We start from the raw sequence: 26191 nt of genomic DNA on the forward strand, positions 1-26191 counted from the left end.
GAAAGAGTGAAACTAGAGGTTGCCGTAAACAAAACAACATAACTAAATGACAAAAGAAGTTAACGTCAAAAACATGAAAATGTAATACACTCTAAAGCAAAAATGATTGCACATTATCGTTCCCAGATCATCTGAGTAAAGTGCCGCATCAGATTAACCTTGATCAAATATTTGTGTTTGAGTGCAGAAAATGTATTCTATTGGTGGCCCAAGGGGAGGTGGCAGCCAGCCCTTTACGATGATTAGGTATTCCGCATTCGGTCTCAAGTTTAGCACGGGGGACCCAAGGCTTTCTCAGAACCTGTATTATATTTTGCTATCTGCTATTTACTGTGGGTTTTATGAAAACAAACAAATTAGATATGTGAACTGGGAGTCTGGGATTAATTTTAAAGCATCTGATTAGCGTGTGTGTGTGTGCGCGTCCTGGGATAATGATGTCTGGAACCGAGCTGAAAAAACCCTCGGGCTACAAAACAGACAGACTCACAGATTCTACCCAACACCCTTACAGCACACGTTCTGTCTCTTCTTTGTGATATTTCAAAGCGGGGGAGGTTATCTTATGGCCCGTGGGCCATATGTGGCCCCGTGAGAGCGCTAGATCCGGCCCAGAATGGGTAAAATATGGCAACCCAAAACATTTCACACACAAATATTGGTATCATGAGAACAATTAGATAAAGCTTACCTAACCCTTTCTTTTGCAAAGTTTTCCATATAAAATACAATAATGTTGTTCCTGTTGCATTTTTATGTTTAAATGGTTTGGTTTTTTTTGTTGTTGTTGTTTTTTTAAATCTCCAAGAACAACAACTGCAACATTAGATTGGGACATTTATACAAATGATAAATCCTCCACGTCCTTATTGCAGCATTCATGATGTTGATGTCCTTTTATATTGTACATTATTATAATTACCAATGATTTTTTTCTTTAGAAACACAACAGCAATGTTTACTATGTCTATTATGTATGAATCTATGTTTACTGTTGGAATGGTTAATCTTTTTTCCACAATAATGATACAAAATACAAATTAAGACATTTTAAGACTTTGTGGACATGTTTTGTTCCCTTCTCCAGCGGACATGAATTCAATCATTCATTCATTCATTCATTCATCTTGTAATGATTTCTATTACTCATTTCCGTCCACACTGCCCGTTTGCGACCCGTGTCAGTTTGGAGGTTTGGCTTTACACAAAGTGAGTGGAAGAGCACAAGAAGCATATACACAGGTCTCTTTTATTTATTAGTGGAACAAACTCACTCAGAAAACCTGATTTAAAAAAGGTACATAAAGTCATTGGAGGACCCTGATCAGGTCCAGGCTAATGCGTCCCCTCTGAGCGTCCACGTTTAATACCCGCACCTCCACCCTCTCCCCGGGTCCTAACGCCAGGCTGCGGCGGCGCTGGCTAATGGGCAATTTGTCCAATGTAATTTTGCTCTTATGGATGAGCCCGGAGCGGCCCACGCCGATGTCTACGAAAGCCCCAAATAGACACGTGTTATCCACCCGGCCTGTCAGGATTGTGCCCACCTGTAGGTCCTGAATGGATACAATGCCCCGCTTAAAGTCCTCCTGCCCAAAATCTGGGGATGGCAAAGAGAGAAGATGATATAAAGATCAACTGTTTTGGATGGGTCAGGGGCAAGGGAAAGGGATGCGGGGGGAAAATAAGAGGCAGGATCTGAAATGACAGCGGGATTACATTTCGGGAAGTAACCAGATACTCGTCTTTGCATACTTCCACATTTTTGCCAAACCTCTTTCCATGAGATATCTTTCTTCCTTTCTGTCATTTTTAAAACAAACAATGAAGGCAAGGAAATAGTCAGGGCCAATTATCCCTAACAACATTGGTAGCCTCCGTCCATCTGTTTATTCAGCTGAGCACGATGTGGTGCTGCCCTCCAACTCAACATACTTGGTGTAACAAAGAACCTTCAATTTTGAGGTTCTGGCAATGGAGGTTAGGAAAGGGTTTTTACTTTAAAGTGACCTAGAAATTAGACCTACACTTTTCTAAGACTTTTCACGACACATCTACTCATTTAGTTTGACAACTATATTTGGATAAACTCATAAAGTATCACACAAATGTGACACGTTTTCATTCCATTGCAGATACTTACAAGATATTAGAAACTTAGAAACACTGTTGGAAAATAATAGAACATTAATTACATAAATATGAATTAACGACATACAATTGTTTTGTTGCAGCAGTTTCTATCGATAGGTTTTCTTTTGAATGAGCTGAATGTCAGTTAAGCATTATGTCTGTATGTGTAAAGTTAGAATATACCTTGATGAAGTTTACGGGACGTATTATAGGCTAGGTTAACGGCAACCATAATGAATACTATAATTTAAGTTTAAAGGGGACGAAGGACCAGTGTGCTTTCTCATTTTTTAAGGGCACATTTTTAAACCACATACTACTCGGAAATGCGTAATTTCAACATGACTTTAACACTATATTAATATTTTTAAGAACACCTTAGGTTGTCTGTGTGTGGCTAAGATAGACTTACCTTGCCGTATGTCAAAGCCAGGAGGTTGGGTGAGGCCATCGATGATGAGCTTGAGGGTCTCCGGTGTGGTGCCCAATACCTTGGACACCTCGTCGACGCTGCTGCTGCCAACTTTCCGCTCCACGCACTGTTTGAGATGCACACTCCCGATTTGGCTGGCAAAACCACCAATGAGGGAAAGAAACCTGGAAATGAGGATTATACATACAATTAAGGTAAAATTGTGCTGGGCAAGCTACTTTTATGAGTTACATCACAATGAGTCAGTAATGCTGCTGTAATTACTGATATGTGGATAGCCGAATGTTTTTAGGAACAGTGATTGAAAACTCAGCCAATGACGCTCCCACATTGTATTATGAGACTTGAGAAGAAACGCAAGGCCCAGAAAAGCGGAAAATACATGCAGACTGCAGATTTATTTTTTCATTCATTCATTTTCCATACCGCTTATCCTCATTAGGGTCGCGGGTGGACTGGTTGCCGGCCAATCGCACGACACATATAAAGAGCCAGCCATTCACAGTCATGTTCACACCTACAAGAAAAGTTTTCTATTAAGCTACCATGCATGTTTTTGGGATGTGGGTAGAAACTGGTGTATCTGGAGAAAACATACAAACTCCACATAGGGGGAGACCGGATTTGAACCCAGGTCTGCAGAACTATGCTAACCATTCGTCCACCATGCTGCCGAGATCCATTTATTTATCTATCCATCCTGTCCGAACACTTGTATTATTTCTACCCGACATCGACATTTGGAACCAATAGTTGACCGTAATGGAAACACTTTTGTATAAGTCAGACCTAAGAAAAAAATGGAAGCCACAGCAAAAGCCGATAGTCAACGCAAACTGAGTTTTTTTTTTCTCTCTATAAGTCCTGGTCAAACACTTAAGAGGACTAAACTGATATTTTATAAATACAGAAGGCTCTCGATTTATGATGGAGTTCTTTTCCTATGATGTAGCCAATCATTTACCTCGACTCATGCAGCCTTAAAGTTATAATTACATAAAATACTTGTATGACAGTCACTGATGATGTATGTACACTTGCCTGACTTTGGTGCAGGCAGCACGGGTTCAGTTCCCAGTCATGGCTGGTGTGAATGTGTGTGCAAATGGTTGTTCATGTCTATATGTGCCCTGTGACTGACTGGCAACCAGCTCAGGGTGTAGTCCGGTTTTTGCCCAAAGTCAGCTGGGATAGGATCCACCGCATCGAGACCCTGACAAGTACAAGCAGTGTTGAAAATGGAAAAGTGAATTTGTACAACAAATATTTATAGGCCAAAAATATTTAAAAAAAATCCCCTAAGTTGGAACCGTATCAAACCCAGGACTCCCGGTAATGTTTTATTTTGGTGATTAAACTAATACTAGGGATTAAAAAGGAGGGAAAAAACCATGGTAGCAAATTAAAGGTGGGTTTAAGTAATTAGAAAAAAAATAGTATGGCCTATGTTGCAAAGATGCACCTATGCTAAATAAAACATCTATTGTGTTGCCTTATAAATAATAATAATAAATCTTGTAACTCTTTCCCAGTGAGCTATAATTGCTGTGACACCTTCCCTCCACTTGTGTGTTAGTAGTATGCCAGGAAAAAGCTCCTGTTTTTGAGCTGTTGACACTCATCAAAACCTGACCCAAACCTATTAACATGACCATATTCTGCACCAACTCAAACTGGCACGAGAACCAGAGTGGCAAATAAAAGCTATGGAAAAATGTGTGTGCGTGTGTGTGTGTATAGTGAATATGTTATTTACAGTAGAACCTTTCCACAGATGGTGATAGATGTGAATGCATTAGCCTGTGTGCATGGACCAGCTGGGTGGTGTCTGTGATGGATGTCGCTCGCTGGTAGCCTGACGCCAAGCAGACTCCCCAGCTGTCCCGCCCACTTGCCACAGTGATGGGACTGAACAGGTGGGTGGGCGCGTGCATGCTCACACACACGCCATTGATTCATAGAAAATACTGTTCGGAAATGCTTATTCGGCTTGTGTAAAAATATGTGCTAGACAGCTGTTGGGCCCACTGTCAGGAAGCAAAGGGTTAGTCTCCCCATTTCCTTGATATTTAAATTTAAAAAAAAGAGTCATACCATTACGTTTGATGTACACTGGCATTTTAGGGGCAGCAGCTTGGTGGTCCAAATCACTGACCACGGCTAAAATAATCGCACATTTTGTGAGAAAATGCAGGTTAAAGGAGGCTTGACAAAATTATGTGCACGCCTCCGCATTCATGCCCCTGTATGTGTTGTATACGGTTACCAGGAGGGGTGGGGGGTGGGGGGGGGGCAATGCGTGGGCCGTAAGCAGTAATGGAGGATCCAGTTTCTCAAATGTGATGAACGTGATATTCCTTGCACACACACACACACACACACCACACACACACACACACACACACACACACACACACCACACACACACACAACGCAACCCTCTGCTATCCGCCCTCCCTGTCTGTTTTATATAATGTATTGGATTTGGGAATTCTTGTGCCACTGTGCAAACTAATTTATTGTGGCCCTTTGGTAACCTTGACGAAGCCCGTAGGACAAATAAAGACCTCCCTCAAATACTGCAGATTCCTCGTATATCCTCTCAGAAAAAAAAAATAAAGATTTTGCTGTCTTAATTTACAAGTTTATTTTGTTCTGTGCTCATATTGGAATAAACTGTATCTCAAAACAATTTTGTTTAATCTAGAGTTGCATTGTGTTACCATGAACCTACCAGATAAGACAAAGTTACAGTAATGTTTTTTTATTTAAATACACATGTACTTTAATTGTTTTATTTTTAGTTTTACAGCACATGGCAACATTGATGGGAACAACAGGAAGTACTTGAATTTTTTTGCTCATTACCACCATCACCAGCTTTAATTCCTCCCCTCCCTCTTTAAAATAAATAAATGAAACTGCAACAAGAAAATTAGCATCACGATGGCTTACATCTCGAAAAGAGCAGAGGTACCACTGTATAATAACAAATGAAATATTTTAATTATGCTTCATTAGTGATTGATGAAAAAATAACTACACCATCTTGTTTAATAATACCGCAAAAATGCAATTCGGTATCAAAATAGTACTACCCCAATTAAAGTAATAAAGAAGAGGAGGTGATGGACTTTAATCATTCCTACAACCAACCTCACTGAGCAAATGTTCACAAAAATGCAGACACCCTGAGCTACCACCTCGAACTGAGACCATTAAAAAGGCACATCAGAGCCTCTAGTGTCAGAACGCATGTAGACTAAACACAGTTGAGTGACTACAGCTGTACCAGAGGGCGCTCCCACACGCATATGCATGCATGCACATAAACACACACGTGCATTAGCGCGTACACACACACACACCACACACACACACACACACCACACACACACACACACACACACACACACACACACACACACACACACACACACACACACACACACACACACATGAAACGTGTTGTTCATTGTGCTTTGGATATGGGCATCAACCCTGCTAACAATCATTTCTCCCACAAGGACAAACGCTCACAAAGACACACAGCGGAGCACCTCTGTGAAAATCTAATCAAGAATTCCCGTACTAGAATAAGCAGCACCATATGAGAAGACATCCAAGTAGAGTCCATCTTAGCCCAAATGGGCTTCAGCCGGAGGGAGGACTTCTGCCCAAATGTGTGGATGTGTCATGATTTACCTCTGTGCCACGTCGTAGGACTCTGGGTGGATGCACGTCTGGTCCAGAGGGTTGACATGTGTCGGTACAGCAGCAATGGCCTTTCCTTTGACCTTCTTGGCAGCTGGTTTCGGTGGCAATGCTGGAGGAGGTGCGCACTTGGCACTGTTGTGACATGACAAATGCATGAAATTTAATTAGAAAGCACATGTACTGTATCGGACTAGTGTGCAATAGCACCTCAGAATAGGAATGCCCCTGTGGGTCATACAAATCAGAATTCAGCCAAAGATGTCAGGAACAATACACCTTTAAAAGATTTGGGCAGAGTCAGCTTGGTCTCGTCATCATTCAACATGTGATTATCTTGTCCAACCTCCTCAGTACAATACGACCAAGTCAAAAGTTGGTCGACAATGATATCACACACATTCCTCACAGTTTGTTGCACATGTATTTGAGTACACGTTTATACATGTTACATGTTCATAATATTGTTTAAACTAGAGGTCACTGATGGTGTAGTAGTACACATGCATGGCTTCAGTGTGGGAAGTGTGGGATGGATTCCCGCTCAGTGATGGTGTCGATACGTGTCCTGCGACTGACTGGCGACCAGTTCAGGGTGTAGTCTGCTTTTTGCCCGAAGTTAGCTAGATTAGGCTCCAGCACTCCTGCAAACCTTGCGAGGAAAAGCATCTTGGAAAACGGATGGATGGATGTTTTATGTCATGTTTGGTCATGTGCCAAATACTGTAGACATCTACATGAAGTGCTGTTCACATCACTGAAAATGCTTTTATAGTCTTTATGCAAGGTTGGAGTGGTTAAGAATAAGGATCGGGTTTCCCTAACCTTAACCAAACGAAAACCTACAGAAGCACAGGAAGAACATGCAAATCCTACACAGGAAAGCTCAGATTAGAATACTGAACTTCAGAACTGTGAGGGAGACATCTTAACCACTTGTCCAGCTTGATCCCCATTCCAATACCTAGGTTATATGAAATACACAAACAATTACATTAATGTTTGACGGGATCGTTTACTGTACACAGAACATTTACCAAGGTGTATCACTACAATGTGGGATTAGTACTTTTCTATATGTCTAACCCGGGGAAGTGCACTGAGGTAGCCCATTCTTTGTCCGATCTTAGACGCTAAGCAAGGTGGGCTCTGGCTATTACATGGATGGGAGACCACGTAGGAATACCAGGTGGTGGGGCCGGGCACTAGGCCAATCAATCTGCTTCCATAAAAACTATTGATTACACAAACCGCAATAGCAGCATAATGTGCTTCATGGCACTGAGAGGTCTGAATAAGAGGGGGAAAAAACTATACCTTTGGATAGTTTGGTTAATTCTGATGAAGCCAGCACACTGCTGGTAGCTCTTGGGTCCCATGCCTTTGACCAGCTTTAGCTGCTCCCTGTTGAGGAATGGACCATTCTGCTCTCTCCACTCAGCGATACTGCGCGCCCTGCTTGTATTCAAGCCTGCAATGTGCCTATAAGACAACAAAAAATACTTGTTTAATTCTGATCTGCCTGAAATAATACAAAAGGTGTGCATCGGCAAACTTGGATGGGAATTGTCCAAGCAATAAAGAGAGGTGATTTGGTGTGCTGTGAGTCACCCGTTCTTAAACGCACCACAGTGTCAACAATCCACATAATACATCAGTCATCAACACGTCTGCAATAGTTTATATGCATGCGTAGAGCGACTTGTGGCTGTGCAGACGGGTAAACAGATGACCTGATGGCTGCCAGCTCATTTTGTGCTGTTTGTTTCTATATTGAACCGCACGTGCCAATGTGCAGGACTGTAGCCTTTCTATGGGGATCTGTAAGAATTTATTTTTAGTGGTCCCATCTACCTCATGAGAGTCTCGGAGCAGATGTTGATGTCGACCCCGACGAAGCTCACGCACTCCTGGATCACACCATCAAGGGCTGCCTTCAGGGCTCCAGAGGAAACATCATGCTGAAAACAAGAAAACAAAACGTTATTTCGTAGGTCAAGTGATACGAAAAATGTAACAAGTAAAATTACAGTCATCCAAAACGGTCTTTTGTGAAGCGGTTTTGATGCACATTTGAAACTTTGTAGGCAAGAAATCCCTTGGGAGGATTATTAAATTTCAACCTGAAAAAGAGATTAACAGCAGTCGAGCCAAAACAAATCCTGATACACATTGAGCGATGTGACTGATAACTACAGTAAAAAGAGAGCTGATTGACAGATGGAAAGAACACACAGAGGGTGCAAAGACAGTCGATGTTTAGCTTGGCGACAGATAAAGATCCTCTCAATGAACCCCTCGTCTCAGCACACGCATCAGCCACAAGCCCAACAACAACTTGGGAATATCTTTCAAAAAGGCCTGGAATGTTTTCCCTATTAAGGAAGATACTGAGGCAAGAGGGGACGAAAGCTAGGAGAGAATGTATCGAGTTTGATGACCATCAAGCACCAAGGTCAAAATTCAAGGAGGTGAATACTAATACCGAGGCAACTGCTGGATGAGTAGCTGACAAGTGAACTACTGTTACCAACGGTGAACGTGGGTGAGCCTAGTTCAACCGTAACTCGATCAAGCTTACAATAAACACTTGAAAGTAAACGGATGACGACAAGCCAACAAGTTATCAGGTCAGAGAACGAGACTGTTGATGGGTACAAGATTCGGGGTGATATCAAAATACTTGGGTGGCTGCTTTGGCACTCATAATTCACAAAAACCCCAAATCCATTGAACCTGGGCCCTTATGGAAAACAAAAAGAATAAAATCATTTGTAAATACTTTTCAACCTGTATTCGATTGAATACACTACTAAGACATTTAATGTTCAAACAGTTTTTTTTCATTTAGTTTGTATTATATATATATATATATATATTATATATATATATATATATATATGGTTTTTTTTCATAACCTGGTAGAGGGGCATGTTTGCCACTGTCTCGCACCACCTTCACTTTTAAGTGCTTGGGTAGGTGAGGACACTCCAGTTAGTTAGGGGTGTCTTTTTCATTCTTGCTTGATGTACAACTTCAGCTGCTCCACAGTCCGGGGTCTCTGTTGTCGTATATTGGACATCAAAATGCGCCACACATTTGAAATGAGAGATGAATGTACTCACACTCATTTACTACGAAGCAAAGGTGTTTGTAACATAAGCAGAATGTGGCTTGGCCTTGTGTTGTTGAAATACGTAATGATGTTCCAGAAAAAGACGTATCTTGGATGGCAGCATATTTTGCTCCAAAATCTGTATGTACCTTTCAATATTAATGGTGTCTTCACAGATATGCAAATTGCCCACGCCATGGACTTTTACACACACCCCCATACCATCACAGATACTGGCTTTTGAACATTGTGCTGATAAAATCTGGATGGTCCTTTCCTCTTTGGCCAGAAGGACATGACTTCCAAGGTTTCCAAAAACAATACGAAATGTGGACTCATCAGATCACAGCACACTTTTTCCCCTCTATCCCCAGCTCATTTTTGGCAGTGCGCCTCAGATGATCTTGTGCCCAGATGGCTGAAGATGATCTACAGCTTTCACTTTGAATGGTCAACTTTTAACTTGCATTTGTAGATGTTGGGAAGAAGTGTGTTAACTGAAAATGATTTCCTGAAGTGTTTCCGAGCCTATGTGGCAACATCCTTTACACAATGATGCCGATTTTTAATGCACTGCCGCCTGAAGGATGGAAGGACAGCTGCATTCAATGGGGGTGAGGTTATTAATACTAAAACACTGGCAATTGTACTTGATAGCCACTGATGGAATGAGGGCTCACAGTAGTTTACAGTATATAGTGGGGGATGCCCAAATGGGCTAAGTTTTAACCATTCTCAAAAAATACAGACAACTAACACACAAGATATGTCCCAATAATTTAGTACAAAGATGTTCTGAATCTTCAGTGATTTTGTTTGTGTTTGAAAATAAGTGCTGCAAATGTGCAAAATGACTGAAGAGCATCTTTAAGTAGAATCATGAGACCCCAAAGCCAGAGCTAGTGTGAAGACAAGACAACAACAACAACAAAAGTCTACCTCGAAATGACACGACATTTCCATGAACAAGAAAATTAATGATTTATGACTCAAGGTGGATACAAAAGTAGGGTGGAGATGAGTTCGAAGTGTTGGCAGGAAATCACCTGTAATATTACACCAGGGAAGAACGTTTTCACATGTGAAAAGCTGAAGGTGTTTAAATGGGCATGGACCTCCACCTGCAGTCAAGGCCAAATTGGTCTCACATTCTTAACGGAACCTTTGAGTAGGTGAGAATAGCACACTTCCCTTGACACCTTGAAAGACATTATTTCAATTTCCGACTTGGCTGAAACTCGCTCGACTTAAACCTACTGTATGTTATTCCTTTTTGGACCTTTGAAGGATGGAATTGTAGGCAAACACTTGTAGGCAAAACCAGTCACACAACTGCCTCGAAAGAGGCCATCATTGACTGACAAGAAGGATTCTTTTTTTTTTTTTCTTTTTTTTTTAAACGTAAAACAACCTTAGATCCACAGCTACAACATGAACCTCAGCCTTAATTTGGCACCGGTTGAAACCTGCTGCCTGAATACTGAAAAGAAACATCAATCAAAGACTGAGGCTTTACAGTTGAGTGAATTTCTGGCAGCATGGTGAAATATGCTGAAGTTGGAGTGGAGGGGAATTAAAACTAAAAGTGGAAAAAAAACAGGAAAGTTATGCCCTATTAAACCCATTCAGTGTCTGTCATGACATCCAAGACATTGGAAACCCTCATGGCTCGCCACTATTTACAGTAGACTATAAACGCACCCACGGATCACTGCATTGCTAAATCTATAGAAGCAGTTTCCTGCTCATCTCCTCCTTTCTTTCAAATGCACCGGTCGGTGTGCATTCGGCCAACAGGCATAACTATTCGAAGCTATTTTCTTTGGTACAGCCAAGTTACATTTTTCTTTCATAGTCTTGGAAATTGAACTTCCTTTCTTACATCTTAACTTGTACATTGTATAGCAGATGTCAGCTAATGGGTAGAAAAAAAAATTCTACATTAACTGTATTTGTATGCTTCATCAAGAACCATATCAATTGTAAGTAGTAAATACAGTATACAACAGTTTTTATAATATATTTTTATGTTTGGCTCGTGATAGTTTATACAGTCATCCCTTGAAAAATCTGTTTAAGTCCTTCTGTGACTGTAACTCTTGATCCACTTGTAAACTTGTACTCTGTGTAAATGTGTTCTCTAGTGAAATGCAAATGTCATTATTCCATACCAGCCTCCCGAACCAAAAAATCCAACAAACATTTTTATAATTTAAGAAAATAACACTCTGTACTATTATATGTTATTTAAAAAAAAAAAAACGAAGAAGTGGCGTAACTTTACATTTTTTGGTTACATTCAAATGGACATTGTGGTGGGCCTTAGCAATCTGAAGCCAAAACTGTATAATACAGACAGTAATAAAGTACTGTAGATGGAGATGGTCTCAGTTTCTCAGTAAGCCATTAGTATTAGTTGTACTTCACAGAGCATAAGGAATATATACACCTTTGAATGTGGTTATATAATCTGCCTACAAGTTCTTGTATTAAATATCTGCAGAATTTAGAAAACTCCAACACATCTGCTATTTGTTAGCCTGTCTCTGGCATTTCCTATTATGTTATATTAGCAGACTTTAAAACAAAGTTATACTATATTGCCAAAAGTATTTACTCACCTCCCTTGACTCACATACGAACTTGAAAAACATCCCATTTCCAATACATAGAGTTCAAAAATTATATTTGTCCACCCTTTACAGCTACAGCTTCAACTCATCTGGGAAAGCTGTCCACAACGTTTAGGAGTATGTTTATGGGAATTTCTGACAACTCTTCAATGTTGAACAAGAAGGCCTGGCTCTCAGTCTATGCTCTAATTAATTCCAAAGATGTTCCGTGGGGTTGAGGTCAAGACTCTATGCAGGCCATTCGTATTGATCAACACCAGACTCCCTCATCCATGTCTTTATGGACCTTGCCTTGTGCACTGGTACGCAGCCATGTTGGGAATGGAAGAACCGCTCCCACAAAATTGGGAGCATGGAATTGTCCAAAATATTGGCTTATTAGTTCCAGTGAAAGGAACGCTGCTTTAGCATGCCATTGGCTATTGGACAATTTCATGCTCAGAGCTTTGCGGAATCAGTTTGGACCTGGCCCCTTCACCAGTGCAGAAAGGACGCTACGCAAAGACATGGAGAGTTGCGTGTGGATAAACATGACTGGCGTGTCCTTACATCAAGCTGATAGAACACCTATGGGATGAATTAGCCATTAACCTTCTCGTCCAACATCACTGAATGACCTCACAAATGCGCTCCAGGAAGAATGCTCAAGAATTCCCTCCTGAACCGTATGGAAAGCCTTTTCAGAAGAGTTCAAGCTGTTTTTGCTGTAAAAGCTGGATGGATGTCAAATTAAACCTTATTGATTACGAAGGGGACGTCATTCCAGATCATAAGCGAGTCAAGGCATGAGAGCAAATACTTTTGATTATCGTGAATGTGGTTGTTTTAAATACAGAACGTGTAATTTTCTTTTAGGTTTCATTTGACAGTAAAATAACTGTGGCAATACAATTGAAGCCATTTTTTAAAAAAAATTGCTTAGCATTTGACAAAATGCTGCTTTGTTGTGAAGCGAGCAAGTTTTTGCTTGCAAGTCAAAGCAATAGAAATGATACGAAAGAGGGGTTCAATCTCAAAACTAAAGTCGGGTGACTTGTTTCTCACAGCACCCCACTTTATGCTACGTTTGGGTCCCAGTGAAAAACAAAGAGTCCAAAATAAGTTAGAGTTTTAAAAAAACTTGATATATAATGGAACATTATAATAAATAAGACAATTGCCAATATGCCAGGCCATTGGTAGTGTATTGTTCACATGGTACGGGAACAAATCTCACTCAACACCCAAGCAGTAATCAATGATCACAAACAGGTTTAGTGGTAAAGAAAAATGGAAGGATGGTAAATGCTACAAATGCCACCAAGTCGATCGATAAATGCCCCATCCTGTGGTATTAAACCGTAAAACCATTCAGAGGCCTTTGGGCTTGATCCTAAACGATGTTTTAATTGGATAGAAACCAGCTGAAGCCAGCCAACCAATACCAAAGACCTTCTGTCTGCACCTTGAATGAATAAACGCCACAGGGTTACCACATCAGATGGTGAGGAGAGAGTATGCGCAGCATCGCACACCGAATCAGGCTTTTCTCATGAAAGATGAGATAAACACATAATCTATAGCCACAAATAGTAAATGTATGAGGGGAGAAAGACAAAACAAAAAGCATAGAAAGTAAACGCTGAGATTTGAGGTGATGATGGAAAATGTTGACAGTAAACCAACACACCATTCATGAAGGATGAATTTGGCTGGAAAATGGCTGAAGTTTCTATATCCATGCAACTCAATTTGTATTATGAACGTTTGAGAATAGGATTTAAAATACTTTGCAGAATTTGGCCAGAAGAAGCAGGCTAAGCGTAAGCATGTTATGTCACTTTAGGGTTGTTTGTTTAAATGCAACATACAACAACTGCTGAAACCCTTCTACTATTGATTCATTTCAAATTAAATTTTTAAAGGTTTTGTTACTTCTCGCTGCTTCTGGTACCCCCGGAGTATAAACACGGCAAACCGTGGTCATTTTGTTGGAAAAAATGTGTTTCTATAACTAGTGGGAGGAGAAAATGGCAGGCACTTGATCAACAACTATTAGCTGTTGCCTTTTTTTGGCTCCTTTCTTCTATTTTACGTGTAAGCTCACCCTTGAGCGTTGACTAAGATAAGGATCAGTCAGCGATCTGCGACTGGAAATGTGTAAGGAATTAAGCGTAACTATAAATTAAAATAAGCGTGATTTATCTCTCCACCTCTCATCATGCAATCATTCACTTCACCGTAGGAAATCATTTAAATAGCAAGTTTCTATCATTGATAAATGTAACAATAATTTCACACGCCTGAGAACCATCAATCTGTTGTCAATTCTTACTCTTCTTACATGCTTAAGTATTCTCTTGTCTTTCCCTGGAGGCAAAATCTTTCAAGAGCGATTGGTGGCATGCTCAGGTACGCACATGCACAGATAGACACCTGTCCTTTGCACAGGGAATGTATATATACCTGAGCTAGATGAAGACCAACTCCAACAACGCCAATTCAGTGCCTGAAGATACAGTCATTTGACTAACCTCACAGCATGAATCAAATATCCCCACTCGGTGTCACTTTTTTTTTTTTTTAAATCAATTAAAATGATGAGCTACAAGCCCTTTTTGTTAAAAAAAAAATGCCTGTGAAACTTTTTTTCTCCCAGTGCTGTTCTGGAAAGACAGCATTAGCGCCTCACACACTGTGCACTGTAAGATGATTTTAATGACTTGCAGTCCTGTGTGTAATGTATCGTAATGTATCTATTTATCTAGCAGGGGCGGCCAACCAGTCTTGTCTTGTACATCACAACTCTCATCTAATGCAACACTAAAATACTCAAATGATTGGAGATCTGAGTGCAACTGTGTATCAGTAGCCATGCGAATGTCCAATATTCGCTGTTCAACACTGTGGTGGGATAGTTGAAGGTCTGATACCATTTGTTTAAGATTTTTGTTTTCAGGACACAAGATTTCATCGATATCACCGAAGCATTTTTTAAATAAATTACTTTTCACTGTATGGCTTTTGGCCCTTGCAATGTTCCAAGCCGCTTGACATGACGCAAGCGTCCATCTCTGGTTGCTTTGTTTCTTTTTTTTTTTTTTTTTTTTTTAAACTGCATCTGCTTTTCTGTGTGATTTTTCAAAGTGACTCACTTGTGACTGCGAAGTTTAGCATCTTTTGGGAAATCCAGGTCGATATTAGCGTGGAGTGAGCTGCAGTGAAGATTTGAGGCTGTAAAATACACGTCTGATACAAAAGGCTGAGTGTCTGGCCGTTACGCTCAACAACAACAAAAAAATTGAGCTCTTTCGCTCTGGTAAAAATGTCCTGTGTTCATCCAAAATATTTTTGTTTAACTATGCATTTTTCCTGGGCATTTTGGGACTGAAATTGACAAATGAATTTCTCCAAAGATTATGATCTCATTAGGAAACTTTGAGGTAGTTTCATTCAATGCGAAAGCCAGTATTGCAAAAATACTGTGTTCACCTTTCCTGCCGCGGTCACCTGACCGTAGTCGGGAGACATCTTCTCCGGGGGGCTGAGGTCATCCTCCTCAGGTTTAATTCCCTTCTCTCACTGCACAGCTGAGCTGGGTGGCCTGAACAATAAAACCACTCTTTCACGTTTTTTTTTCCTCCTCTCAGCCCCCCCGCAAAACACGCTTGCGCAGTCTCGTCTCACTCGCACATCGACGCACAACGGCCAATCACAATGAGGTTGTTGTCACAATACCCATAACAACTGTAATAAACTCAAGCAAATCATGTACGCAATACCGTAATGAACGGACGCACAAAAACAGAACTTTGATATATTTTCGTGAATTCACGGCAGCTGCACCAGAGGAGGCAAAGAGCCATGCAGCTCAAGAGCCCGGGTTTGCCACCCCAGAGCCACAGTAACCATCCATCGCAACCATATCTCTAGTAAGTCACCCATCTCATTTTTCTGGGTTATGTCTAAAAGGCAGAGGTGACTAAGTCCTTGAGCTACTGTTACAGCTCTAATGAGGAAATTGTGCTTGATTTCTACGTAGAAGAGGCTATGGTGGTTGTGGCTTCCTGGTTCCAGCACGGATTCCAGACTATCTACACCATATAGGGGTGATCCCGGAGTGCATAAACCTAGACTCAGGGCGGTCAAAATAATTCAGTGCAAGAGTGAAGCAGTTGCCTTAATATCCAGCAAGGAGGGGATGTTTTCTTACTCAGTAGTGTGTATGTTAACTACAGGAGATTGAGAGATGACGTGATCAGACACCACCTAAAGAGTGTCAAGCTTCTGACCAATTTAAGTATGAAATGATAATTCTGTGCTTTAAAAAAAAAACACTATTCTGCTATCTCGATGTTTGAAACAGTATTGATTGAGCGTGTGCTGCAGGAAAAACAGTGTTCCCACCGCAATAGTTAAGTCCAATCTGATTTTCACGATCATCCACTTTTTTTAGCCCTCAGCTCATTTCCTTCATTTTCTCAGAGCTGTCACTCACTGGTCCGAGTTACGGGAGAGCGAAAGAGCGACCCTGCTGTGGCAGCTGGCTAGAGTTACACGTGCCCCAGTGCTTTTATGGCCTCACGGGCAATAATCTTTCAAAAACTTCATTGTGTCATGAATCACAAATGCAAGAGGATTAACAAATATAATACAAATCTACAGTACATGGTGTTTTTACATACACACAAAAAAGAAAAATTCGAGAGAGCTCGCAGGTCGGAGGGATGTCCGTCTCCTATCTGTCAGCACCCGAAGTTTATTTACCTGGTTATATTATCATTTGTTGACCTAGTCACATGATATGAGGGTGGGAGAGGTGAGCACCCCCCCGGAGAGTCATGTGATGAGAGACGCAGGGCCTGTGACCTGACAAACTCAACACACACACTTAAATACACAGGCACTTACACAATGTGACCTACGCCCTTCTTTCAAATTTCATTCCGAGCTGACCCTTCAGTTTTCATGTGATTCTTCTTTCTTTCACAACCTGCTGTCCTTCCTTAACGCCCACGTTTCAACACAGAGCCCTTCTCTTTGATCACCAGGGGAAATAACTCGCGTTTCACGTATTAGTCCAACCGAATATATTGTATTGGTGCGACTGCTAATGTATTTGTAGTACTAATTAGGGGTGTAACAGGACATTCATTCACGTTCTGATTTTATGGTACATACACAGTTCCCACATGCAACACATTAGGTAAGGGGCAGATCGTAAAATACAGCGCAGTTCTATTTCTCGTGCGTGAACGCCATTGCTAGCGCGCATTAGGCAGCACGTCAATTTGCTCCAGTTTACATGAAACATAAGCAGTTTCACACGATCTTCCATTACTTTACCAAAAGTGAAGTGATCTTAAAACATGGGTACTAAAACACATATATATATATAATTATTTTTTTTCTAAAACAGATGAAGCGCAGAGAATAACATTTTTACAAAGACTTATTTTATCATATTAATTTAATGAAAATAAATTTGTAACTATGTTACACAACGACAACACCTGAGTAAAACTGGAGAGTTTTATTTCAAGTAGAGATGGCATTCTTTTCTATATGATCCTTGCTCAAATAAGAGCTGTAGAAATGATTGAAAAGTACAGTTCGCATGTTAACTCATGTCAACAATCTCCTGAACACAATAGTTATATTCCAAAAGTAATACAATTTTACAATACATCCATCCATCCATTTTCTTTTGCTGCTTATCGTCATGAGGGTTGCGGGGAGTGCTGGAGCCTATCCCAGCTGTCAACGGGCAGTAGGCGGGGTACACCCTGAACTGGTTGCCAGCCAATCGCAGGGCACAGCAAGAGAAACAGCCGCAATCACAATCACACCTAGCGGGAATTTAGTTTCCAATTAATGTTGCATGTTTTTGGGATGTGGGAGGAAACCGGAGTCCCCGGAGAAAATCCACACAGGCATGGAGAGAACATGCAAACTCAACACAGGCGGGTCTGGGATTGAACCCGGGACCTCAGAACTTTGAAGCCAACAACTTTACCAGCTGACCACCATACTACCTATTACAATAAAAATATTAATAAAAACAAATATATCGTGAGAAATTATTTAAAAAAATATCAGATGAACCCCAATCAAAAAATATTACAATATGAACACTCAGTTTGTCTTCCATGGTTTTTCTACCGAGCAAACACTGTACTAATGATAATTAAAATTTGACGCAGCAATACCAATCTTCTGGAATGTTATCACGGTCCATCGGTCATAATTGATTCCAGGGAACATTTCTCTACTATTTGTGATTATAAAATTAAAATGCTTCTCCCAAAACTGCATATTCCATGCAGCTTTTCTGGATAAATAGCAAGTGTAAAGACAAAGTTGTCAGGCTGTCACACCGAGAAATACATTACAGTGTAGATTTATGCACACCCACTCGGGCACATATGGACGACACATAGCAAGCACATACGCAAAAAACACACGTCACTCGGGGTCATTAATTGAGTTACCGGTCACCGTTACCGTCATCTGTTTACACAGGCCTCCATTGACTTGATTACAACCCCGAGTGCCTCTTCTTCTCTCTCTTCCCTCGTGTCCAAGACCCACTATTACTACTTGTGTTTTCCCTGAAATACTAGGAGTACCTAAAAAGCCTCTTACCTGGTATGTTCCAATGCCTATATGTTTTGGATCGATCTTCACGAGCTCGGCCAATGGATCCTGGACCCGTCTTCCAATGGACACTGTTCACAAACACAGACAAGAAGTCAGGAGGAAGTCACTGGAGACTCAATAGAAGGCCGTGAACTATTCTAAGCCAAGTTATTTAATATTCACTGCTGCATAATTACCGAAAATGCAAATGTTCATATTGCAGGACAGTCCTGAGGGGGAGGCAAAATCCAATTGTCATTCCGGCAACCCAATAATAATTAAAGCTGGCTTTAAATTAGATTAGATTTTGTTGACACACACACACACACACACACACACACACACACACACCTTCAGAGTGACTAATTTAGTGAGGCCCGTGCACACAATTAGTAGTATTGTGTGCCTTAAAGCATTAGTTAAATGGGAAAATGTATTTTTCCGTGACTACGTTGGAAAAGACCAGGTGACAGGGATACAAATGAAAACAATCACCAACAACAACAACAACTTATTGACTAATGCACACAAACGCACTGCAAAATATGACATCATAACCCCAGACATAAGTACCACAACATGGATGGAATGCTAAAAACACAACCTCACAAAACTAACCATTCATTTATTAGTTTTTTTTTTAAAAAATGGGCATTTAACTTTATGCTCCATTTGTACACATAAGCACTGGACAAGCACGGCCGAACCTGTCAGGAGTTATGTGTTGTTCCAAAAGTCACACTGTTAAAATTGGACAACTAATACGCATGTACATTGGAGCCAAACTCATGAGATATTTGGCACTTTTGTGTATAATCAATATACTGCTGTGGCTATGTCACTCTCTAAATCTGTCCATGCTTGTGTTATGAAGGAGTATTACGGTCACGCTGAAAGGTCATAGAATTACGAGTATAAAAACAATGAGAATAAATTTTAAATTTAAATTGTTTGGGAAGAAATTTAATTTTAAGAGATGAAAGTGTGTGACTCAGAATAAATGTAAAAAAAAAAGTCCAGATTTTATTATTTTATGAGAACACATTGGTAATTTTATGACAAATATTAAAAGTTATTTTAATGAAAATACAAAGTCAATTTTATGAGATTAAAGTTGCAACAGGAATCATATGTGAATATATGAAAATTTAAGAGAATTCAAATTTAAGGGGTTTTCTAACAAAATGTGATTTTATGCAAAAAAAATTGCAAAATGAAGTAAATAATACATTTAAAAGACAACGAAAAAAGTTGTAAATTGATGAAATTGGTCGTTTTTTATGAAATTACTTTTCCTCTACTGTCATGTGAACCCATTTGTAATTTTAGAAAAAAAATTGAGAATATGTTCATATGTTCACAATAGTGTTGATCTGATGTCTAACTATCCCACTTAATAAATACATAAGACATTGTTTAGCTGCCATCGATGAGTGTCGAGTATGGGACATCAGACTTGGAGGTCTCTGGATGAAGACAAGGGAGGTGGGGTTTTGGGGGCTATAGAGTGGAGAGAGTATGTCTGGAATCAATAGTTTTCTTTCTCTCTCTCTCTCTCTCTCTCTCTCTCTCTCTCTCTCTCTCTCTCTCTCTCTCTCTCTCTCTCTCTCTTCTCTCTCTCTCTCTCTCCTCTGTTGCTGCGGTGGGAGGCTGCAGCCTGAGAAAATATTTAGACAGGGATGGAGTTTCAAACCTGCCCTTGCTCGGTGCACCCACCAAACCCTCCTGTACTCTTTGCGCCGCCGTCCATCTTAACTCCCCACCACTTATTAAAAGTTTATGAGCACGACAGTTTAGTGTTACTTCAAGCACACACACAAAAAAAGAGAGAAATAAGAGAAGGCCACGTGTGTAGCTGTCCGAGAAGAAATGTGAGATTGTTTTGCTGGATAGCTGTGATTGATCAGCCAATACAGTGGCAACGCGGGGTGGATGAGCTTCATCTGTCACCTCGGTAACCAGGTGTAACACTACAGAAATCATCTATTTCCTTTTGTAATTTGCGAATGTTTCCCCTTTATGAATAACTCAGCAAAGGCTTGATTAACAGATGCCGAAAAAAGATTCTTTACATTCAGTGGAATGGAGTTCATCAGGAGTGATTTTTCCCTTCATGATCCAAACTGCCAGGATTGACAACTGTAAATGTTAAAACTGTTCCAATATTTAAAGCGGGATACGAAAATACTGCAAGCTTTCCAACATTTGGAAGTACAGTACCGTTGTAGTTGGCCAACCTCGGATTAACAAGGAGGCTTTTCCCGCTGGTTGGTCTTTTACTGTTGGTGCTCCGAAATCACTCCGCCAGCCCCTCTCCTATTGGATGCGCTCTTCTGACAATACTATGATGCCACTCTCAAACTAAACATTATTTAATATGAGGGCGTGCGACTTTGCCTTGACACAGCATTTCATCATCGCCACTTCTCAGTACATAGACAATGAATAGTAGTCGCCAAGTGCAGTGTGAAAAGGTCTTGGTCCTGTGGTGTAGGAAGTGCCTTTTCCTCATTTTAATCATAAATGTTAAACCTGTTGAATATATAATGTGAGGTGCAACCATACAGACAATCAGGCTGAATTTTGAGCATTTTTCCTCCCTTCTCAGCAGTTAGCAAAGGCCCAATTGTTGGATGTCTCAAAAATATTACCATGGGCAATTATTCTGTGGTGTGGAATGTGTTCTGAGTGATTTCTTTCTGCCTTTTCTGCTCATAAAATGGTCTGAGTTGACGACTGTAAATGTTAAACATGTATTTAAAGTGGGTTGTAAACACAAATAATCTGACAGAATTTCCTCCTTTCAATTAAGTAAGTAAAGTAAAAGATTCTCTTGTGGTAAATGTTAAACTTGTTCAGTAATAGGTCTGTGGTTAACACTGACTGATTTTGACGAACAAATGAAGTTCACTGGAGCTTCCGTTGTTATGGAACAGCAACTGTTTGTGGTAAGTGCTTGTATAACATGAGAAAGAAATTTACAACAACAAAAATGATGAAAGAAAGAGTTTGCATCCACAATGCAGTTACCACAAAAGCTAAGGCTTTGCTTATATTTTTCTGTTTGATACTACTAATAAGCTATTTTCAAGCAGTATGGATGTCCTGTGCCACCACATCATCACAAGTACACCATGCTATAAAAGCATCAACTATACATTTGCCGATTTTTTTCTCAAGTGTGGAGAAAAAAAATGGTTAAGATATTAAAAATCAGTGCGTGTAACAATTTGAGGAGGGGGAGAGAACACAAAAACAGTGGTCCTGCCGACGACTTAAAATATCGTCTTGTACTGCCATAGGCTTCTTTTTTCACACGACAACTGGTGGGAGTGATGGAGGCTCCATGCACATCACCCCTTTGTGGCCACTCCACAGAATACCAGAGTGACACTGTGAAGCAGTCCAAAATGCTGGGAATTGGTGCAACTAAAAAAAAAAAAAGAAAAGCACGGCTGATCACAGGAAGCGGGCGAGGAATAATTCAGACTCGCTTGATTTAAGGCTTTTATAGAGGAAGTCTGCAGAAAACATTTGTTCTCAGCAATAGAGGCTCAGTGTTGCTGCTGTGTGTTCAGTGATGGAGTATGTGAAGGAACGCCACAGAGACATACGGGGGTCTAATGGCAAAGCCAGATATTCACCAGTAAAGTGGCAATAGTTCTGCAAGAGGGGAAATATCAAAATGCCACGACCACTCATCATCCAACACGGCAGCTAGGGGGACAGGATTACCTGCACTTCTGAGGTTAGCGTCCAAATCCGGCATCTCTTTAACGGCCTCAGGGCTCACGCTGTAGATGGATGCTCCGGCCTCATTGGCGATACTGGCGGGGGTTAAAGAATTGGAGTCAAAAAGGTGACATTATGGAGGAGAGAGAGTGAAGAAGACCACATAATGGTGACAGGTCTTTGCAGTTCATCATGCTACCATTCAGAACAAAACACTTTAAGTTACCTTAACATTAACTGCACAATTACAGTATCGTGGCTTATGGATTCTGATTAAGTTACACGTTAAATAACCGTATGCATTGGTGTAGGATTTTCCATTCTGGAATACATTTGTAATTTGGTCTGAAAAGTTGCAATTTTATGATAATAAATCATAAATCTGCATGGGAAATACTGTGAATGTGAGAGAAAAATTGACACAATAAGAATGCACTGGAGTTTTGGCAAAAAATGCACAATAAAAAAAGTTGAACTGTTACAACAAGAAAAAGAGTGATTTGAGTCATAAAACAGGAACTGTAATTTTAGGACAACAGTTATTTTATGAAAATAAATTCATAGTTACAGGAAAAATGTTTATATACTTTTAATGAGGAAAAACTCGATTTAATTGAAAAAATAGCACCATTTTTTTATTTAGGAACAAAATACTTTTACACAAATGCAGTAATATTCACAAGACAATTGTAATGCTTCATGTATTTTCTTTGAGGTGGGTTTGACTAATGTTGACTAAAGCACTGCATCCTGAGTCTGCGCGATAAACAAGCTCTATTATGAAACTTAAAAACAAGGGAAACGTTTCTCTACCACTACAGTGGCACCTTTGTTCATGTGACACTACTGACATCTAGAGGACACTGGGCTGCACTGCAAAGTCACATTTTTGACTATTCGGAATTCAAAACGCTTTTTGAAAATACAAACAACTAAATGTAGACATTTAATCAAACTGTATACAAAATAATTTTCAGCCATGCTTAAGTCGTGTCACATTTGAATATGAAATATGCATTACTTTAATATACAAATTAATCAAGTAAATGTGAGAAACACTATACTGTATACATTTTTAAATGACTATCGTTCATCCATCCCTCCATCCATCCATTATCTTAGCCGCTTGTCCTCACAAAGGTCACAGCCAAACGGGCAAACAGCCCCACTCACAATCATACCTAGGGGTAATTTAGAGTGTCCCATTAATGCTGCATGTTTTTGGGAGGTGGGAGAAAACACACGCAGGCACGGAGAGAACATGCAAACTCCACACAGACGGGTCCGGTGTGACGGTCTGAGCGCTCCCCCGTGCTGAAAGGTCTCCTTGTGATGAATACGCATGCGCTACTAACAGGGGAACTTTGGTTACGTAGTAGACGCTTACTGGGAAATCTCCCAGTCTCATAGTTCCCCTTCTTCTACATAAAGGGAGCCAACATATGTTATACACATATATGTACGTTCGCTGTGTTAGTCTTTCTGAGATGTCCATGGCGAACATGAACACGCGGCAACAAGTTGTCGAATGGCACATGTTGAAGCATGGACGGGGGATGTTTCAAAATAATAATTAATAAAATAATTAATAAGCATTAATATACACGCATGCACATTACTCACAAAGAGACTTTGCAGCACCGGGAGCCCTCAGCCCGTCACGCCAGGATTGAACCCGGGACCTCAGGACTGTGAGGCCAACGCTTTCCAGCTTATCCACCGTACCGCCGACTATCACTCAATTAAATTACATTAAAAATTAAAACCAAATTATGCAATTAGAACATTAAACATGCAGGAAATGAATACAAAATCCACTGTGCTGTACTAAAGTGTTCTGATTATCATGAATCAGCATGAAGTCGCCTGTGACTTTCCTCATTCATCAAAGTCAATTCATTCTCTCTTCTGGTTGTTCTTGTCCATTTGCGAGCGGTTCAATGCCCTGAGCATGAAGCGGCAGGAAATAGTATTTTTCCCCAAGCCAAAACCTTTGTATACATTACAATCTGACTTTCAGAAGGTCTAGAAATCCATCACAACAATTGCCTTCTACAGCTGAAGACTATATGAGTGACATGAGTGAATGTTTGGGCTCGACATTCATTTAAAAAAAATTAATAAATAAAATGTATATATTCTTAATAACCTTTCTTATCATGAAAAATGTTGATTCAAATTAAGTCTTTTAATTAATTTCACTAAAATACAACAATTTCATTCAGCTGTAGATTTATTTTAATAAAATGACAGCATTATGGTTCATTTTTGTGAATAATGTAGAAACTTCAGAATTGTTGTTTTTAGGCTCAAGGGATCCCATTTGGGCTGCAGTCATCCATCAGCACACAAACAAAATAGCCTGCGACGTACAACTTCAGCTGTCATGTCGTTCAGTCCTTCAGATGGTTAAAGCAAAAGAGGAAAGGGGGGGGGGGATCCTGGGGGCTTTCTACTATGATGATGAGGTCAGTGGCTCCTCAGTGTCACAATTTAGAATGTGGCCTTCTTTGACTCAGCCGAAGACGCACACACAGACACACACAATTCCCTCCCACAGGCCTGCAATTTAAAATGAAGCTCATCTCTCTCCTACTCATTGTCACCACCAGCCCCCCACTCGCCCTCCTGCTCTACCCCACTGTTCTTTTTGTCAGCTCGCCATCTATAGCGCTGACAACTGACATATCGCCGTGGTGACACCGCTAACGAGCTATGGCACATGACCTTCAAAGGGGTCAAGTCGGAGCAGGTCATTAACCCAACAATATCCAAGACGCATGCCCCCCACCAAGATGGAAGCTAAAAGACTAAAATGTCACACATCTCTGCTTTGAACAATTAACCATGACAACATTTAAACAGAACACATATTTAACACTAACTTTTGAGAATTAGTGACAAGCATATGCTAGCACTATTAGGTTACTACAAGAAGCAAAATTTGGGTTTTCTAGGTATACACTAACACTTCCTTCTTTTAAAAAAAAATAATCTAGCATGATTTGTCACAAGATGGTCAAGCACTAATGTAAATGCACACATAATACTACCTTTGGATAAACAATAAACATATGGCAGCTCTAGCAGTAGCTAGGGACTAGCTCGAGATGCTAATATAATACTCCGATTTGCAGTATTCACGGGGGATAATGACCAAGACCAAGATATTTCTTTGACTCAGAGATACCACACAATGTCAGCAAAACATAAAATGAAGATCCTTAGCTCACATCAAAATGGTTTCTTGAACAAAGATCCACCTTCGAAATGTACCTTCTTTTCCTGTAAAGCAGGGGTCAACAACGCGGTGCCCGCGGGCGAATGGTAGCCCGCGAGGTATGTTCTAAAAATACCATGGGCCACAAATTTGTACTATTATTTGTGCTTTAAATTCTGCCGACTTGCTTACGTGAATTAAAATTTTAAAATACCTGTAATGTCATTTACTACAATAAATTAAAACAAAAATATTGTATGTATGTGTAATGAATTGAGTCTGAAATTTGCCGCAAACAGGTCACGTAGCCCTTCATACGATCGGTGCTCACGAAGTAGCCCTCAGCCTCAAAAAGGTTGCTGAGCCCTGCTGTAAATGTACCTCCCATCCAGACAAAGTACTACACAGAAGCAACACTCCCGAACACTAGATGAAAATGTCATCACACAAATCTGAAGGAAAAGGCTAAGCCCGCAATGTCAAATGAGATATAATATATATATATATATATATATATATATATATATATATAAAATGGTAAACCGGCTCAAATGCAATTTACCAAGATGCACGATTGGCCTGAATCTAACATA

General features: G+C 40.3%; 1 protein-coding gene across 1 annotated transcript in view; it reads right to left on the bottom strand.

The window, feature by feature from the left end:
- Positions 1 to 1268: 1268 nt before the first annotated feature.
- The window catches only part of srbd1 (S1 RNA binding domain 1), a 54841-nt gene continuing 29918 nt past the window's right edge, over positions 1269 to 26191 (bottom strand). The window contains exons 15-21 of the mRNA XM_061837914.1: positions 22382 to 22473; positions 18653 to 18735; positions 8135 to 8241; positions 7598 to 7762; positions 6272 to 6415; positions 2546 to 2730; positions 1269 to 1600 (exon numbers count right to left, since the gene is read on the bottom strand). Coding sequence (XP_061693898.1) covers positions 1308 to 1600; positions 2546 to 2730; positions 6272 to 6415; positions 7598 to 7762; positions 8135 to 8241; positions 18653 to 18735; positions 22382 to 22473 — 1069 coding nt within the window. The 3' untranslated portion in view covers positions 1269 to 1307. The remainder of the gene's footprint in view (positions 1601 to 2545; positions 2731 to 6271; positions 6416 to 7597; positions 7763 to 8134; positions 8242 to 18652; positions 18736 to 22381; positions 22474 to 26191) is intronic.

This window comes from Syngnathoides biaculeatus, chromosome 12 (genome assembly GCF_019802595.1).
Source record: "Syngnathoides biaculeatus isolate LvHL_M chromosome 12, ASM1980259v1, whole genome shotgun sequence".
NCBI classification, from domain to species: domain Eukaryota; kingdom Metazoa; phylum Chordata; class Actinopteri; order Syngnathiformes; family Syngnathidae; genus Syngnathoides; species Syngnathoides biaculeatus.